General features: G+C 35.1%; 1 protein-coding gene and 1 non-coding gene across 5 annotated transcripts in view; one reads left to right on the top strand and one right to left on the bottom strand.

The window, feature by feature from the left end:
• Positions 1-16,432, bottom strand: part of LOC117337677 (rotatin-like) — a 61,936-nt gene that overhangs the window by 21,369 nt on the left and 24,135 nt on the right. For all 4 annotated transcript variants that reach the window (XM_033898773.1, XM_033898775.1, XM_033898776.1 and 1 more), the window contains 7 exons: positions 11,016-11,112; positions 10,826-10,879; positions 10,379-10,579; positions 9,771-9,992; positions 1,810-2,034; positions 1,504-1,575; positions 358-492 (listed from right to left, as the gene is read on the bottom strand). In XM_033898773.1, the coding sequence (XP_033754664.1) occupies positions 358-492; positions 1,504-1,575; positions 1,810-2,034; positions 9,771-9,992; positions 10,379-10,579; positions 10,826-10,879; positions 11,016-11,112 (1,006 nt within the window). The remainder of the gene's footprint in view (positions 1-357; positions 493-1,503; positions 1,576-1,809; positions 2,035-9,770; positions 9,993-10,378; positions 10,580-10,825; positions 10,880-11,015; positions 11,113-16,432) is intronic.
• On the top strand, positions 4,470-4,542 carry Trnat-ugu. Its single transcript has one exon. It is a non-coding gene; the product is annotated as a tRNA-Thr (tRNA).

Genomic DNA, 16,432 nt, shown 5'->3' with positions numbered 1-16,432 from the left:
TGATACTCAAGCTTGATCTGTAGCTACTCATACTGGAGCTACATACCAACTTTCATCAACATACCTTGAAGTATGGATGAGAAAGCGAAGAAAACTGAGTGAACAAACTGATAGACATATGGACCAACAGACAGACAGAAAGGTGGGGAGCAAACCTAGCCCCCCCCCCCCCCCCCCACCCCAAACACCTTATTGAAATGTTACAAAAGACTTGTCGAAACAACCAGTCATGATTATTCCTTAACACCAGTCGGTCAAAAAAAAGTCACCAACACCAACATTAATGCTCCCTGTGAAAACTTGATGAGTCTATAATAATGAAAAGGGTGAGGGAAGATATAACAGAGGCAAGCCTACCTGGCTGTGATGTGCATCAGACATTGGAGAGTTCCTTCAAGGGAGGCGAGATTGTAAAAGTGAGGGGCATCTGTCACGTTAAGTCGCTGAATCAGTTGATGAGAAAGGTCTCCTCTCAGCTGCTGAATCTTCAGTCTGGGTGAAAAGACAAACTACATTAGGTTTTATAATGTATCATATCCACCAACACCTGATCTTCAGTCTGGGTAACAGACAAACTACATCAGGTTTTATAATGTATCACATCCATCAACCCTGATCTTCAGTCTGGGTAACAGACAAACTACATCAGGTTTTATAATCTATTATATCCATCAACCCTGGTCTTCAGTCTGGGTATAGACAAACTATATTAGCGTGAGTCAAAAAGTTGTCTTCCTTCGTCATTTGTGTTACTCTGTTATTTATATATTATATATATAGAGAATACATGGTCAGTGTCTTAAAATATAAGCTGTATTTTGGCGAGGGTAAAGAAAGACAAAAGTGGCGAGCCTTGGCGAGCCACTTTTGTCTTTCTGTCCCGAGCCAAAAATACAGCTTATATTTTAAGACACTGACCATGTATTCTATTTATCCTGCAACAGTCATAAAAATAATCATCAAAAATAATCATTTTGAAGTGAAAGGGTGTAAAAATGACAGAAATATGTTCGCCTTTTAAACGTAGTTTCACTTTGAAGTAGGTCAGTCGAACTGAGGCACGTGCTAAGATTCCAAAATACAGCTGTTTTCCGTCACTGCCGTATACAGCAAAAATATATACGGTGGGTGTATTCCGACAATGCGGTGGCAGTTGCAGGATAAATATATATATATTAACCTTTTCAACTTAATTATGAAGTTAAATGCTTCAGTAAAAATAACCTGTATCTCGTGGATTAAGTAACACCAGTGATTGTAATATTTACTTTGCTAACATGGAACCATTGTTGGTGTATCCCCTTAATGTGGCACAATATTAGTTGTGTGTGCGTGGAATTTCTGTCTCTTAACTGAAGTTAAGACAGTATCATCTGTATCAGAAATGCTGACCTTGACTCTCATCCCTAATAAACACTCTCCACATGTCTGTAGATTTGTAGATTTGTAAAGTTTTGAGTCACAACTATCTGTACAAAAGATGTATAATGGAATATCCCCTACCTTCTACACAACAGGTACGGTAGTTTACTGTTGTATGTCGCTATGAAAGACAGTAGCTCTTTGTCCAGTGTCCTGAAAAGTACAAGCACAACGGTAAACAATGGGAAAGATGAGAGAAGATATCGCAATAAAACAACACACATTTCTCTCCAAAAGGGCAGTTGGTGTTTGGTAATGGTTTTGAATCTTAATACATTTTTTGCATGACCTTTCTTTTGAAATTCCACCATTAAAATTACAAACTTCAGTCTATAAATAGTCAAATATTTCCTTAATATATCTAGTCTAGATAGAGCAGTAGCCCACCTTTTAATGTTAACATTTTCTGGCACATCTCTTGCTTCTCCCTTCACTGACGCTCTGTGAAGTAGACCAATCAGAGTGCCTGATGGTTGGTACAACATCTCTCCCAGCCACTGCAGAGTGTTATCTGGCACACCATTGGTCAATTTCAGAGCTATGCAAATGAACTTCAGTACCTCTTGTAACAGGGATTCATCTGCTGTCAAGGAGGGGGTCACTTTCAGGAACCTAAAACATAGCACCAATTAACCTCACTTTAAATAAGACTTTTCTAAGTGAGAAATGTTATCTTCTCATTTCAATTCTCTCCAACATGTTGGCATTGTAGGTAAAACAATGACCTGATATAATGGCCTTTTTTCGCTGGGACATTAAATCTAACCCAGACACATACCTGTCAACCTCTAAAATCTCCAATGAGGGAGATCTCCCTCATTCCACATCCAAAATGAGGGAAAAAGAGCGTGAAAACAATTGCGACATTTTTTGTTGTATTTAGTGGATGTTTCATGTGAGCTTGCACAGGTGTTAACTACCTCAAGTTATTGATAAGTACATTTTGATGTTAAAATTTGACAACAATAGTTAATTTTAATGAATAATAATAAAAAAATAAAAACAAATGATTGATTCTTTAAAAATGTTTTAAGAAATTTCATAGAAAGGAACTGTATTCAGTGAATTATTAATGATATAGTCACTTGGAATCTCCAACCAATATACAAAAGTAACTACCTATATAGTCACTTGGAATCTCCAACCAATATACAAAAGTAACTACCTATCTGCTGATTTTTTTTTTTATATATATATTTTGTATTGAAAAAATTCTAAATTTATTGATCAAATAATCTCCCTTTATATCTCAAATTAAAATTACACAGTAATTTATTAATTGTGTTTGGATTACTACTAGGTCTGTTGTGACATCAAACAAACTTCTTAAAAGTATTTTTTTTTTCTGACCCAAATTGAAATCCGGATTTTTGTGGCAGTTAATACAACTGTTTATGGCGGCAATACAAATGCTGACGATTAAGAAAGGCATTATTGAGTAAATCTTGTTGGCAGACATGACTATAGTGCTTGTTCTTGAAGTGATGTATCTTAGTTGTAATCACAAAATTAACTGACCGTGTCAAATGAAGCCAACTAGCTACGCACAGTTGTAATGTACATTTGTATACACCCGTTGGCACACACAGTGACCACCGACTCCTCTCTCAACAAGCCCCAGGCCAAGGCAGGTTGAGGGGGTGTTTTGTTTACACAATCAGTCCTGGGTCGAAATGTGTGAGATTTCCGGGGTTTGATGAGGAATGATTGCTCAAATCTGGGATAAATTTAACCCCTATTCGGGTAATGTACCAAATCGGGATTTAGGGGAAATTTTAATGATTTTCCGGGCACTTCCTGTGTAATCCGGGATGGTTGACACCTATGCAGACAGATAGTTTATAAAGAGTGCTTAATAAGATGATGATGCATTTACTTTTCAGTTGTATTGGACTACAATAAATGGTCCATTTCACCCTCCTTAATTGTTGTACAGCAGTACAGGTTTACTTTCCTATGACATCATCCTTGTAATGTTATTGAAAAGTCAACAATCTTAATTTAATGTCATGAACATAGAAATAAACATAAAGTTTTCAAGACACTGTCTATACTCAGTGCTGATGCGACAGTTTCAGATGAGGATAACGATCTAATATAGAGACCTCAGGTGACCTGCCTCCATTGAGAACAAATGTTGTTTCCATTGTGAAGGAAATTTAAGTACACGTTTTTGTTGTTTAAAATAAATATTGTCTTTTTTGTAGGTATTTCTTGTTGTTTATTTTTCTAATGATTTATTTTTTAAAGTCATGTCCAATATGTAACTTTAGCTCAATTCAGCTATTCTTACGAATTTGATTTAACAACTTAAGTCAATAAAACAAACAAAATATCACATTAGCAGCATGTATCAGACAGCCGAACGAATAACAAATTGATAAACATCATGCAAAAATAATAAGTATGCAACCTATAAAGATTTTACATAGGCATTTCTTGTTGCTGATTTTTGTTTTACCTTTATAAACCTAAAAATGTCCTTATACAACGGCATTTCTTGTCTTTTTTTATTAAGGTTAAGCTTAGATCCATTATTATATCATACAAAAAGGTCCCTTTGACAATGCAAGCTACGTGTGTACTGTTGGACTGCTCTACTTTCGTTTTCATCGAAGAGTAAGGAATCAGCAGAACTTCAGCAACACCAAATATAGGTCTACACGATTTATTTAGCGTTCCAATGCAAGAAAAAGCTATCGAATTATTTAGCGTTCCAGTGTCAATAACAGAGATAAGTAAATCGTCATTGCTGTGAAATTAAGGTGTATTACATGTCGTTGTTATACTGGTTCTGTGTAGCTATTTATAGAATTTGTTGTGCCGTGACGTCAGGGTGCCACGCGTGTTTGTTAACACCAGGCTGGGTGTAAGTACTACCTCCTGACACAATTGTAATTCTTATAGTGCTAGTATTTCTCTTATTTTACTTTTATTGATCATACAGTACGCGCCTGGGTAAACAAACAACGCTTTCTACGTATGTTACGAGAAGCATACTTTAAACCAGCTATAGATACAGACTTTCTCCCATCGTTTAAATGTAAGCCTCCATAGCTCAGTGGTTAGAGCACTGGTCTTGTAAACCAGGGGTCGGGAGTTCGATCCTCCCTGGGGGCTGATTTTTTTTTTTTTTCCAGATTAAAAAACATTTTATTTTATTAACGTCTATATTCATGTATTCGACATTCTTAACTTCCATCGAAATATATAATTTTATTTACTCCTTATTTAACCATTTACTTATATATTGTATTTACAAGATTAAAATGCCCCAAGTATATATGTTATCCAATCCCTATAGCGATATTTTCTGTGAAATAACTTGTTTTCATATTTGTTCTGTTGACAATTAATATTTTGAAATTGAAATGTGTGCTTTTCTTATATTATGGATTATACTTTATTTTCAACAAAATATTCCAATATATCTCATGGTGAATGTATAAATTTTACCTTTTGGGAAGCAAATATTAAAAGGTAAAACATCATAGAAGGGTGAAACACAGAATACTTAGGTTATTGATAGTAAACAAATCATCATGATAATATTGATTTTCATAATAATTCAGTAATGTAGTATATGTCTTAGTAGTCTAGCTCATCTCATTTTCATTTTCTGTTTCAATATCTGACTCCTCATCTGTGTCCATACTATGGTAAACTGGTCGAACAGACAAGAAGTGCAATTTTCCATTCAGAAGAAAGACATGGAGTACATTTACTAGTGTAAAGAAGGAAGAGGACTTTAAATTAGGATTAGGTAGAGTTAACTACTACAGATAAAGAAGGAAATTTTTGGGACTAAATTAATATTTGACAGGTTTAGACAAAGATCTTGATTGGACAGTCTGGTTTAAAGGACTAGGCTTTACTCGGAAAACACTCTATTTGAAACAAAGTAAATCAGCAGATGAAATAGTCGTTGTTATACAATCAATATGTCTGATTCTCACAGCTTGGGAATATGGAATGCCTCTTGTAGTATAAGGTGGGTGACATATGAAGTGAAGCTGCTGGTGAGTGTCCAGGTTAACTGTATAATTCTGTGCTTATTTCTTCGTTGGCGAGTTTGGAGCAGGTGTCCAAAAAAGTGTTTTTCTCGTTGGAAATGTCTGCAGTGTACAGTAAACTTTATGGTCTGATGGAACTCATACACGAAACAAGTGAATTCCTCGTCTTAACCCTTGTTTCGCGTATGAGTTCCATCAGACCATAAATTCAGCGCGGAACTTAACACTGTACATATAGTGTAGTGACAGTAATGTTGTACTGGTACAGGCTGTATAAATATTACAGAGTTTGTATAAATACATGTATTACCAAGTTTGTTATGGCCTACTATCCAGCAATCAAGCAGAATACAAGCAGCGTCCGTATTACTGCAGTCATTGTTTTCATGTTTGAACTGTTCCAATCTATTGTACTGCTTCCCCAGTGTAATTCTAGGATTGTCTTTGACCCATTTGGCCATTGTTCTCTTTATAGCAGAAGCTGTTATCGTTTTCAACCGCAGTCGATTCACGTTGGAAGCCATTTATTTTTGTTTTCAGGATTTTTTAGTTTGTTGTGCGCATGCGTTTTATCGCGTTTTATCGTGTATATCACAAAATTTACATATCCAGACTGTTGATCAACGAATTGTGATAACCTTTTTATAATTAATAATTGATGTTTTTTTATGTACATATATTATCAAATTCGAACGGTTATTGTTCATAAGGTTATATTTTTAAATAATATGAAAAAATCCAAAATAAAAATTGGTTTACCGTGATGTCCATTTCATGACCCTTGGAACTTTTAGAATATTTAGATGTGATTAAAACAAAATGAGAGGAGCTAAAGCAAAACGGTGCTCGTATGAGCAACAAACAAAGACTTGTTCAATACGAAATTTATATGTCAATAAGCATACTCATGACTGTGCTGGTGACCAATTCAATGTAGTACCTTTATATCAACTACATTCATCTGATACTTTTTTATTGGAGAAAAAAGAGGACCAGCTAATGAAAATATTAAAATCTAGTCTCAATATAGATCATAGTAAATATGGCGCAACTTTATAAACTTGTTCTGTACATTGTGACATCACGTTATTTGTGACATAATCAAGGTGTCCTTTTAACAAGAGGCCCATGGGGCCTGTATCGCTCACCTGGTTGGATTTGACCAAATGTCAAAATAATGTTCATGTTCAATTTGTTAATACATATACAAAAATGTACTCTCTGAAAGACAATATGGATTATTTTTACAACATAATGGTGTTTAAAGAAACTAAGTCCCTTAGGGTGGGGAAAACCCTTTGGCCTATTTTTACATAAGAATTGTGTTTATCCCTTAATGCCCAGCGATACTATACATTGTTATGGGATTGAGGGTCACAGTAATTATATATAACCATTTATGCAAAATCTGTTCCCCCATCACCACGGATGTTTCTGACCAAATTGGGTTCAAATCCATTTAAAACTCAAATCTCTATTTCCCCTATTTGGCCCCTCCCTTCAGGCCCCTTGGGGGTCAGAGTCAATATTTATATAAACTCTCTTGCCCCCTTCCCCTAAGGATATTCCAGACCAAATTTGGTTCAAATCCATTCATAACTTTATGAAAAATAGCGTTTTAAAGGATAAACCCCTATTTCCCTATTTGGCCCTGCCCCTCAGGCCTCTGAGGGTACCGAGTAAAAATTTATCCAAACTCGGTTCCCCTTCTCCCAAGGATGTTCTTGACCAAATTTGGTTAAAATCCATTTAAAACTTTATGGCAAATAGCAATTTAAAGACTAATCTCTATTTCCCCTATTTGGCCCCGCCCCTCAGGCCCCTCAATATTTATACAAACTCTTTCCCCCCTTCCTCTCTGAATGTTCCTGACCAAATTTAGTTAAAATTCATTCGTAACTTAATAATTAATAGCGATTTAAAGGATTAACCCCTATTTTCCCTATCGGACCCTACTCCTCAGTCCCCTGGGGATTCAGAGTAAAAATTTATACCAACTCGGTTCCCCTTGTCCAATGAATATTCCTGACCATATTTTGTTAAAATCCATTTAAAACTTTATGACTAGTAGCAATTAAAAGACTAATCTCTATTTCCCCTACTTGGCCCCGCCCCTTAGGCCCCTAGGGGTAAAGAGTAAAAATTCATATAAACTCTGTTCCCTCTCCCCTCAAGGATGTTCCTGACCAAATTTGGTGAAAAGCTATTCAATACTTTAGGACTAGTAGCGATTTAAAGGAGTAACCCTATTTCCCCTATTTGGCCCAGCCCCTCAGGCCCCTGGGGGTTGAGAATAAAGATTTAAACAAACTCTGTTCCTCTTCCCCCAAGGATGTTCCTGACCAAATTTGGTTCAAATTCATTAATAACTTTATGACTAGTAGCGATTTAAAGGAGTAACCCTATTTTCCCTATTTGGCCCAGCCCCTCAGGTCCCTGGGGGTTCAGAGTAAAAATTTATACAAACTCTGTTCCCTTTCTGCCAAGGATGTTACTGACCAAATTTGGTTCAAATTCATTCATAACTTTATGACTAGTAGCGATTAAAGGATTAACCCTATTTCCCCTATTTGGCCCCGCCCCTCAGGCCCCTGGGGGTTCAGAGTAAAAATTTATAAAAACTCTGTTCACCTTCTGCCAAGGATGTTCCTGACCAAATTTGGTTCAAATTCATTCATAACTTTATGACTAGTAGCGATTTAAAGGATTAACCCTATTTCCCCTATTTGGCCCCGCCCCTCAGGCCCCTGGGGGTTCAGAGTAAAAATTTATACAAACTCTGTTCCCCTTCCCCCAAGGATGTTCCTGACCAAATTTGGAGAAAATCCATTCAATACTTTAGGACTAGTAGCAATTTAAAGAAAAAGTTGACGGACACCGGACCACGGACGGACGATGGGCGCTGCACCATGGCATAAGCTCACCAGCCCTTCGGGCCAGGTGAGCTAAAAATAAACTTTCCTGAAGAGCAGCAAGAGCTGTGAAAGCGCTAGAAAATTTGTTGTGAAGTTTTTATTGTTTTTTGATATATATAAACCATCTGTACACCACCTAAGATGTTTTCTAATTAATTATAATTAATGTGTAACTGTTCCATGTTCTATGTCTATATGTGATCAAGTAGTAATAACGACAGTACAGACAAGTAAATTGTCAAATTTTTGAGGCAATCTGCCCCTTTATCAGACACAAGTAAATTACAATCGACAAATTATCTTATTTCTAGGAATAAGCATCAAGGGAACATCTGTTTGTTAGGATCCAGTACCTATATTGGACCATACCGTCGTTATTACTTACTAGACCCTGTACAACACTATGTTAGGATCCAGTACCTATATTGGACCATACCGTCGTTATTACTTACTAGACCCTATACAACACTATGTTAGGATCCAGTACCTATATTAGACCATACCGTCGTTATTACTTACTAGACCCTGTACAACACTATGTTAGGATCCAGTACCTATATTGGACCACACCGTCGTTATTACTTACTAGACTCTATACAACACTATGTTAGGATCCAGTACCTATATTGGACCATACCGTCGTTATTACTTACTAGACCCTATACAACACTATGTTAGGATCCAGTTCCTATATTGGACCATACCGTCGTTATTACTTACTAGACCCTATACAACACTATGCTAGGATCCAGTACCTATATTGGACCATACCGTCGTTATTACTTACTAGACTCTATACAACACTATGTTAGGATCCAGTACCTATATTGGACCATACCGTCGTTATTACTTACTAGACTCTATACAACACTATGTTAGGATCCAGTACCTATATTGGACCATACTGTCGTTATTACTTACTAGACCCTGTATAACACTATGTTAGGATCCAGTACCTATATTGGACCATACTGTTGTTATTACTTACTAGACCCTATAGATATATATATAAATATATGGGGCAAAGAAGTAACTTAACAGTGTGAAAAATGGAAAATGTCAAATTTTTCAGGCAATCTACCCCTTTATCAAGACACAAAGAATACAAATACAATCACATGATAGATAAACAGTACTAGAAAATGCAAGATATAGTAAGAGTAATATTTTTGGTAGTAGTTGAAAAAACAACCATGAACCCTATGGCTGGGGTGGCCAATGAAAATGCCTGGAGTAGGCTTTCACGAGGTCTCCATGTTTACAATAAACACAATTTGTATTACTGGTATTTGTATCAGACAACAGAAAAAGGTGTTAATAGACGGATTTGAGACCTTGAGGTGCAGATTATATAACCAACTACATTCAACACACAATGCTCCTGTGAGGTACATATTACATCTTAGTTCTAGACCCCTACCTGCCAATTGTGGTGAACCAGTCCAGGTTGAACACATCATCAACTCCGGGGTGACCCTGAGCCGTGACGAGGTAGGTGAGGAGTCGGTTGAGTGCGGTACTGACACCTCTATGTGAGGTAGCGTTACTGATATCAAACACAGCCTCCTGCATACCCTGACGTAGGTGTGTGGTCTGTATAACCACACGGTCCGAACAAGTCAAGTGAAGCTTCGCAGAAAATCTGAAACAAATGTGCGGACAAAATATGTACAACAGGTATTTGCCACATATAGAGTAGCTATAGTCATCTTAGATCTTAGCTATAGACATCTTAGATCTTACAGGGTATTCTTTAAAGGTTCCTTATTTACTTAAGATTGTAAATGTGACAATGATATATTGAAGTAAAGTAACAATTATTACATTGTAATGATAAAGTAAAGTTAATATATAATAGTCGTCTTCAAAACTTCTTAATAATTATCATAAACATTTTGATAATACAAATAAACATTTTCCAAATAAATTCCATGTACCATGGCATTACATGTACGTCCAGGATATTGATAAAATACATGTATCTTATTTTCTTCAAACTTACAGACAGTTTATAGCAGATATACTTACTCGGTGAACTTGTCCTGTTTAGACTTGTGTAATTTGAGGTAAGACAGGAGTTTGTCCATCCCTCCATGCCAGGCTACATTCCAAACAACCTTCAACATCTCGGCAGGAGGTCCATTTGTCAGAGGATCTGGCTCAGGGGGCTGTGGGCCCTGGTGGGGACTTATCTCATGGTGACATACAGGGCGGAAAGGTAAGCGGTATCTGTAGGAGAGGGAGACAATTCTTTATCGATTAATGGCTTCAGAGTTATATGCAATTTTATGATTAAAACTCAGTTTTGAAAAGTACAAAGACATTCTATCTATGTCATCAAATATCAGTTCTTTGTTTTTATATAAAAATTTCAGAACAATTCATAGATTATGCAACTGTTGCCATTTAGATTATCTACTACTTGTAAAAAAAAATCACAGAAATAATAATGGTTTGAACATTTGGGACACTTGCCTTTTCTTTAAAACTTTTGGTATAGAAAACGTCACAACTGGATTTTGTCCTCCTCTGAAACAAAACAATATACAAGAAACATCAATACAATGTAAACATGTTTGTACCAAGCTTCTTCTGAATCTCTTGAATTAGAGGTGAAGATCAAATGAAGGTATATTTTATAGAAGGTACTCCATTATAAACCTACCCCATGTCAAACTTGGCAACCTCATCGAACAAAAGGAGCGTGAGAGTGTGAGCTGCCTCGTAACATGTCCTCTCATCCCTCTGGTTAATAAAGGCAGCTGGAAATAAACCAATCACATGAGGCTTCACCACTAAACCATTGGTGTACTTAGAACCAACTGACTAAACCATTGGTGTATTTAGAACCAATTGACTAAACCATTGGTGTATTTAGAACCAATTGACTAAACCATTGGTGTATTTAGAACCAATTGACTAAACCATTGGTGTATTTAGAACCAATTGACTAAACCATTGGTGTATTTAGAACCAATTGACTAAACCATTGGTGTATTTAGGACCAATTGACTAAACCATTGGTGTATTTAGGACCAATTGACTAAACCATTGGTGTATTTAGAACCAATTGACTAAACCATTAGTGTATTTAGAACCAATTGACTAAACCATTGGTGTATTTAGAACCAATTGACTAAACCATTGGTGTATTTAGAACCAATTGACTAAACCATTAATTGTATTTAGAACCAATTGACTAAACCATTGGTGTATTTAGAACCAATTGACTAAACCATTGGTGTATTTAGAACCAATTGACTAAACCATTGGTGTATTTAGAACCAATTGACTAAACCATTGGTGTATTTAGAACCAATTGACTAAACCATTGGTGTATTTAGAACCAATTGACTAAACCATTGGTGTATTTAGAACCAATTGACTAAACCATTGGTGTATTTAGAACCAATTGACTAAACCATTGGTGTATTTAGAACCAATTGACTAAACCATTGGTGTATTTAGAACCAATTGACTAAACCATTGGTGTATTTAGAACCAATTGACTAAACCATTGGTGTATTTAGAACCAACTTGACTAAACCATTGGTGTATTTAGAACCAATTGACTAAACCATTAGTGTATTTAGAACCAATTGACTAAACCATTGGTGTATTTAGAACCAACTGACTAAACCATTGGTGTATTTAGAACCAATTGACTAAACCATTGGTGTATTTAGAACCAACTGACTAAACCATTGGTGTATTTAGAACCAATTGACTAAACCATTGGTGTATTTAGAACCAATTGACTAAACCATTGGTGTATTTAGAACCAATTGACTAAACCATTGGTGTATTTAGAACCAACTGACTAAACCATTGGTGTATTTAGAACCAATTGACTAAACCATTGGTGTATTTAGAACCAACTGACTAAACCATTAGTGTATTTAGAACCAATTGACTAAACCATTAGTGTATTTAGAACCAATTGACTAAACCATTGGTGTATTTAGAACCAATTGACTAAACCATTGGTGTATTTAGAACCAACTGACTAAACCATTGGTGTATTTAGAACCAACTGACTAAACCATTGGTGTATTTAGAACCAATTGACTAAACCATTGTGTATTTAGAACCAATTGACTAAACCATTGGTGTATTTAGAACCAATTGACTAAACCATTGGTGTATTTAGGACCAATTGACTAAACCATTGGTGTATTTAGAACCAACTGACTAAACCATTGGTGTATTTAGAACCAATTGACTAAACCATTGGTGTACTTAGGACCAATTGACTAAACCATTGGTGTATTTAGAACCAATTGACTAAACCATTAGTGTATTTAGAACCAATTGACTAAACCATTGGTGTATTTAGAACCAATTGACTAAACCATTGGTGTATTTAGAACCAATTGACTAAACCATTGGTGTACTTAGGACCAATTGACTAAACCATTGGTGTATTTAGAACCAACTGACTAAACCATTAGTGTACTTAGAACTAATTGTCTAAACCATTGGTGTATTTAGAACCAATTGACTAAACCATTGGTGTATTTAGAACCAATTGACTAAACCATTGGTGTATTTAGGACCAATTGACTAAACCATTGGTGTATTTAGAACCAACTGACTAAACCATTGGTGTATTTAGAACCAATTGACTAAACCATTAGTGTATTTAGAACCAATTGACTAAACCATTGGTGTATTTAGAACCAACTGACTAAACCATTAGTGTATTTAGAACCAATTGACTAAACCATTAGTGTATTTAGAACCAATTGACTAAACCATTGGTGTATTTAGAACCAACTGACTAAACCATTGGTGTATTTAGGACCAATTGACTAAACCATTGGTGTATTTAGAACCAATTGACTAAACCATTAGTGTATTTAGAACCAACTGACTAAACCATTGGTGTATTTAGAACCAATTGACTAAACCATTGGTGTATTTAGAACCAATTGACTAAACCATTGGTGTATTTAGAACCAATTGACTAAACCATTGGTGTATTTAGAACCAACTGACTAAACCATTGGTGTATTTAGAACCAATTGACTAAACCATTGGTGTATTTAGAACCAATTGACTAAACCATTAGTGTATTTAGAACCAATTGACTAAACCATTGGTGTATTTAGAACCAATTGACTAAACCATTAGTGTATTTAGAACCAACTGACTAAACCATTGGTGTATTTAGAACCAATTGACTAAACCATTGGTGTATTTAGAACCAATTGACTAAACCATTGGTGTATTTAGAACCAATTGACTAAACCATTGGTGTATTTAGAACCAATTGACTAAACCATTGGTGTATTTAGAACCAATTGACTAAACCATTGGTGTATTTAGAACCAATTGACTAAACCATTGGTGTATTTAGAACCAATTGACTAAACCATTGGTGTATTTAGAACCAATTGACTAAACCATTGGTGTATTTAGAACCAATTGACTAAACCATTGGTGTATTTAGAACCAATTGACTAAACAATTAATTGTATTTAGAACCAATTGACTAAACAATTAATTGTATTTAGAACCAACTGAATAAACCATTGGTGTATTTAGAACCAATTAACTAAACCATTGGTGTATTTAGAACCAATTGACTAAACCATTAGTGTATTTAGAACCAATTAACTAAATCATTGGTGTATTTAGAACCAACTGACTAAACCATTGGTGTATTTAGAACCAATTGACTAAACCATTGGTGTATTTAGAACCAATTGACTAAACCATTGGTGTATTTAGAACCAATTGACTAAACCATTGGTGTATTTAGAACCAATTGACTAAACCATTGGTGTATTTAGAACCAATTGACTAAACCATTGGTGTATTTAGAACCAATTGACTAAACCATTGGTGTATTTAGAACCAATTGACTAAACCATTGGTGTATTTAGAACCAATTGACTAAACCATTGGTGTATTTAGAACCAATTGACTAAACCATTGGTGTATTTAGAACCAATTGACTAAACCATTGGTGTATTTAGAACCAATTGACTAAACCATTGGTGTATTTAGAACCAATTGACTAAACCATTGGTGTATTTAGACCAACTGACTAAACCATTGGTGTATTTAGAACCAATTGACTAAACCATTGGTGTATTTAGAACCAATTGACTAAACCATTGGTGTATTTAGAACCAATTGACTAAACCATTGGTGTATTTAGAACCAATTGACTAAACCATTGGTGTATTTAGAACCAATTGACTAAACCATTGGTGTATTTAGAACCAATTGACTAAACCATTGGTGTATTTAGAACCAATTGACTAAACCATTGGTGTATTTAGAACCAATTGACTAAACCATTGGTGTATTTAGAACCAATTGACTAAACCATTGGTGTATTTAGAACCAATTGACTAAACCATTGGTGTATTTAGAACCAATTGACTAAACCATTGGTGTATTTAGAACCAATTGACTAAACCATTGGTGTATTTAGAACCAACTGACTAAACCATTGGTGTATTTAGAACCAATTGACTAAACCATTGGTGTATTTAGAACCAATTGACTAAACCATTGGTGTATTTAGAACCAATTGACTAAACCATTGGTGTATTTAGAACCAATTGACTAAACCATTGGTGTATTTAGAACCAATTGACTAAACCATTGGTGTATTTAGAACCAATTGACTAAACCATTGGTGTATTTAGAACCAATTGACTAAACCATTGGTGTATTTAGAACCAATTGACTAAACCATTGGTGTATTTAGAACCAACTGACTAAACCATTGGTGTATTTAGAACCAACTGACTAAACCATTAGTGTATTTAGAACCAATTGACTAAACCATTGGTGTATTTAGAACCAATTGACTAAACCATTGGTGTATTTAGAACCAATTGACTAAACCATTGGTGTATTTAGAACCAATTGACTAAACCATTGGTGTATTTAGAACCAATTGACTAAACCATTGGTGTATTTAGAACCAATTGACTAAACCATTGGTGTATTTAGAACCAATTGACTAAACCATTGGTGTATTTAGAACCAATTGACTAAACCATTGGTGTATTTAGAACCAATTGACTAAACCATTGGTGTATTTAGAACCAATTGACTAAACCATTGGTGTATTTAGAACCAATTGACTAAACCATTGGTGTATTTAGAACCAATTGACTAAACCATTGGTGTATTTAGAACCAATTGACTAAACCATTAGTGTATTTAGAACCAATTGACTAAACCATTGGTGTATTTAGAACCAATTGACTAAACCATTGGTGTATTTAGAACCAATTGACTAAACCATTGGTGTATTTAGAACCAATTGACTAAACCATTGGTGTATTTAGAACCAATTGACTAAACCATTGGTGTATTTAGAACCAATTGACTAAACCATTGGTGTATTTAGAACCAATTGACTAAACCATTGGTGTATTTAGAACCAATTGACTAAACCATTGGTGTATTTAGAACCAATTGACTAAACCATTGGTGTATTTAGAACCAATTGACTAAACCATTGGTGTATTTAGAACCAATTGACTAAACCATTGGTGTATTTAGAACCAATTGACTAAACCATTGGTGTATTTAGAACCAATTGACTAAACCATTGGTGTATTTAGAACCAATTGACTAAACCATTGGTGTATTTAGAACCAATTGACTAAACCATTGGTGTATTTAGAACCAATTGACTAAACCATTGGTGTATTTAGAACCAATTGACTAAACCATTGGTGTATTTAGAACCAATTGACTAAACCATTGGTGTATTTAGAACCAATTGACTAAACCATTGGTGTATTTAGAACCAATTGACTAAACCATTGGTGTATTTAGAACCAATTGACTAAACCATTGGTGTATTTAGAACCAATTGACTAAACCATTGGTGTATTTAGAACCAATTGACTAAACCATTGGTGTATTTAGGACCAATTGACTAAACCATTGGTGTATTTAGAACCAATTGACTAAACCATTGGTGTATTTAGAACCAATTGACTAAACCATTGGTGTATTTAGAACCAATTGACTAAACCATTGGTGTATTTAGAACCAATTGACTAAACCATTGGTGTATTTAGAACCAATTGACTAAACCATTGGTGT

This window comes from Pecten maximus, chromosome 11 (assembly GCF_902652985.1).
Source record: "Pecten maximus chromosome 11, xPecMax1.1, whole genome shotgun sequence".
Lineage (NCBI taxonomy): Eukaryota > Metazoa > Mollusca > Bivalvia > Pectinida > Pectinidae > Pecten > Pecten maximus.
Note: the sequence above shows the minus strand (reverse complement) of the source record. Positions and strands in the feature narration are given on the sequence as shown.